This window comes from Sycon ciliatum, chromosome 2 (assembly GCF_964019385.1).
Source record: "Sycon ciliatum chromosome 2, ocSycCili1.1, whole genome shotgun sequence".
NCBI classification, from domain to species: Eukaryota; Metazoa; Porifera; class Calcarea; order Leucosolenida; family Sycettidae; genus Sycon; species Sycon ciliatum.
The window spans coordinates 6,681,359-6,686,358 of NC_088644.1; the positions used below are offsets into that span (position 1 = coordinate 6,681,359).

General features: G+C 49.1%; 1 protein-coding gene and 1 non-coding gene across 3 annotated transcripts in view; one reads left to right on the forward strand and one right to left on the reverse strand.

The window, feature by feature from the left end:
* Positions 1-5,000, reverse strand: part of LOC135808434 (transformation/transcription domain-associated protein-like) — a gene marked incomplete at its 5' end in the record, with an annotated part of 55,149 nt that overhangs the window by 34,205 nt on the left and 15,944 nt on the right. Inside the window, 3 exon segments of one of the 2 annotated variants that reach the window (XM_065321624.1) lie at positions 885-998; positions 2,383-2,483; positions 4,743-4,854. In XM_065321624.1, the coding sequence (XP_065177696.1) occupies positions 885-998; positions 2,383-2,483; positions 4,743-4,854 (327 nt within the window). 2 annotated transcript variants of the gene reach the window in all.
* On the forward strand, positions 2,102-2,172 carry Trnag-gcc (transfer RNA glycine (anticodon GCC)). Its single transcript has one exon. It is a non-coding gene; the product is annotated as a tRNA-Gly (tRNA).

The following is a 5,000-nucleotide window of genomic DNA, read 5'->3' on the forward strand; positions in this document are numbered from 1 at the left end:
TTGAAGACAGGGTCGGGGCTGGTTGAAGACAGTGTCGGGGCTGGCTGAAGACAGGGTCGGGGCTGGTTGAAGACAGGGTCGGGGATGGTTGAAGACAGGGTCGGGGCTGGCTGAAGACAGGGTCGGGGCTGGCTGAAGACAGGGTCGGGGCTGGTTAAAGACAGGGTCGGGGCTGGTTGAAGACAGGGTCGGGGCTGGTTGAAGACAGGGTCGGGGCTGGCTGAAGACAGGGTCGGGGCTGGTTGAAGACAGGGTCGGGGCTGGTTGAAGACAGGGTCGGGGCTGGTTGAAGACAGGGTCGGGGCTGGTTGAAGACAGGGTCGGGGCTGGTTGAAGACAGGGTCGGGGCTGGTTGAAGACAGGGTTGGGGCTGGTTAAAGACATGGTCGGGGCTGGTTGAAGACAGGGTCGGGGCTGGTTAAAGACAGGGCCGGGGCTGGCTGAAGACAGGGTCGGGGATGGTTAAAGACAGGGTCGGGGCTGGTTGAAGACAGGGTCGGGGCTGGTTAAAGACAGGGTCGGGGCTGGCTGAAGACAGGGTCGGGGCTGGTTAAAGACAGGGTCGGGGCTAGCTGAAGACAGGGTAGGGGATGGTTAAAGACAGGGTCGGGGCTGGTTGAAGACAGGGTCGGGGCTGGTTAAAGACAGTCTCGGGGCTGGTTGAAGACAGGGTCGGGGCTGGTTGAAGACAGGGTCGGGGCTGGTTGAAGACAGGGTCGTGGCTGGTTGAAGACAGGGTCAGGCGGTTTAAGTGACAGTGTAGGGGCTGTTTTAAGCAAGGTCGGGCGGTGAGGGTAGAGTCTGGTCGAATGCGGGGATTGGGGGTTGTTACTTGCCACTGCACTGGTGTGCGTTGGCTGTAGCTACATACATCAGCAACTTACTGGTGGTCTTTGACAAAGCTCTGATCTAGGAACTCTGCCCAGCAGGACCAGGGCTTAGCGGCACTGTCGTTCATTGCCACAGCTGCCGAGAACCACTTGTTGGCTTCCTCCACCCTGAAATCACCAACAGCAACATCAGATAGCGAAGCACACACACAGCACAACATGCACCGGCAAAACACAACATGTAACATGCATTCTTCCAACGCAATACGTAAAGCAAGTTGCGCATTCAATACACACACGCACGCACGCACACACACACACACGCACACGCACACACACACACACACCATTCACACCGGTTACCGTAATTCCGCGCATATAAGCCCATGGGCCTATATTCGGATATAAGACCACCTCCGTTTATAAGCCCATGGGCTAATAAACAGACGCAAATGCAACTCATGTGTCAAGTAGAATTTTCACAAAATGGACTCTTCCTACCATGGTACAGCAGGTCAGTGCAGTTTACCAGTAGAGTATGGTAGACTGACCATGAGTATGGACTTGTACTTTTCGTGAACCTTCAAAATTCGAATATTGGCCCATGGGCTAAAAACGAACATGTTTTACTGGATATTTTATCCCCAAACTGCATTGTTTCACATATAAGCCCATATAAGCCCATGGGCTTATATGCGCGGAATTACGGTAGGCTTCCTTGAACGTTTACCCAACATGCGCTAATGGTGCATGTGTGTGTGTGTGTGTGTGTGTGTGTGTGTGTGTGTGTGTGTGTGTGTGTGTGCATGTGTGCATGTGTGCATGTGTGCATGTGTGCATGTGTGTGTGTGTGTGTGTGTGTGTGTGTGTGTGTGTGTGTGTGTGTGTGTGTGTGTGTGTGTGTGTGTGTGTGTGTGTGTGTGTGTGTGTGTGTGTGTGTGTGCGTGCGTGCTAATGGTGTGTGTATTGGATGCACAACTTGCTGTATTTATTGTGTTGATTTCTTTCCTGTCTCCACGAAAACAGTTTTATTCCTTCTTTCATTAAAACTTTATTCGAAGGATTTGCCAAAAGTAAATGGCTACTTACCAGGGGGTAGTTTCCTGGAAGGGTGGCTGGGATGACAGGGAAGTACTGAACAGGCAGAAAATTTTGTCGGTCAATAATTTCGGGCCAGCAGGACTATTTTTGTTTGAATAGGCTGTACTGTAGCTGGATACCTCGACATAATTATGCTCATGTCCATCTCCTGACGAATTCATACCATGCAAGCATTGGTGGTTCAGTGGTAGAATCCTCGCCTGCCACGCGGGGGGCCCGGGTTCGATTCCCGGCCAATGCATCTTTTTTTACTTCTTTTTTTTCCCCTCCCCTCAAGCATTCATATCATAAGAACTTCGTACGGCATGTGAAGAAATTGACTCGCCTGCCGGGCCCGGGTTCGATTCCCGGCCAATGCATCTTTTTTTTTACTTCTTTTTTCCCCTCCCCTCAAGCATTCATATCATAAGAACTTCGTACGGCATGTGAAGAAATTGATAATTTCACGTACCGATCGAGCTTGGCAAGGAAGGATGCCTTGAGTGCAAGGAACTCGGCGGACATGTCCTTGGAGAAAAACTTTAAATTTGTAGTCTCCACAGTCTCCAAGCCCTGTCAACATGGTCATGGTCATGGTGGTGGTGGTGGTGGTGGTGGTGGTGGCGGTGGTGAGGATGGTCAGAAACACATAGAGCACACAGAGCAGCAACACAACGTGTGGTGACAGCCAGATCAGGAGTAGTCATGGCAGCAAGAGTCAATAACCCCAAGAGTGTGCAACTGGGGTCTGGCTGCTGTAGGCCCACTGCGCGGCGGAATTCCAACATTACGTCACACCGCTGAGGCACAGAGGACAAAACTCCGCATTCCGCGGTGCTTGGAACCAGGGAGTAGTACAAGCGCAACGAACGTGTACATCATTTTTGACGTAATGTTGGAGTTCCGCCGCGCGGATCCCCACGTACAGAGTTGCACACTCTTGGGGTTATGGACTCTTGATGGCAGATATACAAGCTAGCACACGAAGAAACGAAGCCTGTTGAAAATCTGATGCGGCCACCATTACTTCTCAAATCAGTACATAGTGATAATGTGACGAAGCACAACAGTGTCAATTTTGAACTGGCTTTGTCTCTTCGTGTGCTTATACGTTTCCCTCCGACTAAGTCTCTAGATCTACAAGCATCGGAATACGCCATATTCACATACTGTGTTTTAACACTTAGAATTCACCCAAAAAGAGTCGGTGCGGCTATATAATATACTACGATCGTGAAACGAACTGTGAAATACATATACCTGGATTTCATGGGAATTGTGTGCATGTATTTAATGACAAAAAATCTTGGTGCGGCTTTAACTCCGAAAAGACGGTACTGATCTTATCCTATCATATCTCTGTGCTGCGCTGATGAGTCCACAAAGGACACAACAGTTTCGTTCGCAGATTGAGTATTTCGCTCCTGCTCTTGTAGTCACTCAGGTGTAGCGCCTTTGCTGTTTGCGTTACCAAGAGTACATAACCCCCCAGAGTGTGCAACTCCACTATGGGTGCTGTCCCGACAGAATTTCAAGTTGACGTCATTTTGATGATGCAATGCGCACTGTACACGGATTATCAGACGAATCCGGAACCTGTGGTTGACCGAAGCCGATCGATCCTGTACAAATTATTGCAAAGAAAAACGTGTGATGCGTTGACACCCGTACACATGTTGTAAATCACTGCTGCAAGGAGCATTGCGTCATAAATAATGACGTCAACTTGAAATTCTGTCGGGACAACAGGGTATGTGGGAGTTGCACACTCTGGGGGGTTATGTACTCTTGGCGTTACGCAGAGCTCACCGACTGGTCAGTTTGAGCACTCTGGCAAGGTACGTTCTGGCATGGTTTAAATCTGGCCATAAAACAATGAATACAGACTGTCCACCCTCCTGGTCACCCTGAATCTGGACACCCTCTGAAGCCGGTCTATGTTTTCTTTTCTTTTAAAACTGAAAAGATCTGAACGCACCCGACGTGATGCAGATGGGCATAAAGCTGCCATGGCAGCCAAGACGTGTGTTATCGGGTACTACTGGGTGACATGTCGCATGAGCATGAGCTTGCGAGCTTAGTGTCGGATGAGTGCACGCATCAGCCATCTTTTCCGCGTGATCGATCGTGATCCGATTTGGCTTTCTATCTACAAAAGGAATTTTGGTACGCATGCCATACTGTAATACCAAGAGTGGATAAACAAGAGTGTGCAACTCGCGGATGGGTTGGCCCACGGCGGAATTTTTTGTTGACGTAATCTTTTCGACGACGCATGCGCTGCGAGCCTTTTGGAGAGTTTTCCCTCGTGCACTTGGCTGGGCTTTACACTACAAGGTCGGTGCCCAGCACGTGCTCTCACACTGCTCTGCGGCAGAATCCGCGTTTCTCTGAAAAAAGGTGACGTAAACAAAAAATTCCGCCATGGGCGGAATTGTGGGGGGTATCTGCAGATTGTGCAGGAGAGATCCAGAGTTGCACACTCTTGTTTATCTACTCTTGGTAGTACTCATATCCTACTGTAATACACATGCCATACAGTAATACACATGCCATACAGTAATACACATGCCATACAGTAATACACATGCCATACAGTAATACACATGCCATACTGTAACACACATGCCATACAGTAATACACATGCCATACAGTAATACGAGGATGTGGACTAACAGAACAGTGCGGACAACACAACATTGCACAAGATTTACTTCTAAGTGCGAGCATGGCGACAGTGAATGAATAACTAAGGTGCTCATGCTGCATGTACTCTCCCCACAGCCATGCTTACTTCCCACAGCCATGCTTACTTCATTGAGTATGCTTACTTCATTGAGCTCGGTAACGCCCGCATTACCAGCCATCTGAAGGTAGCACTTGATCTGTTGTCGTATCTTTTGATAGCAGTCCACGATTGGCACATTTGGAATAGTGTGGATTCTGAACAACAACAACAACAACAACAACAACAACAACAACAACAACAACAACAACAACAACAACAACAACAACAACAACAACAACAACAACAACAACACTTAAGTACACTACTCTGTATGCTCGTGTGGCGACCACCCCTGCCCGTA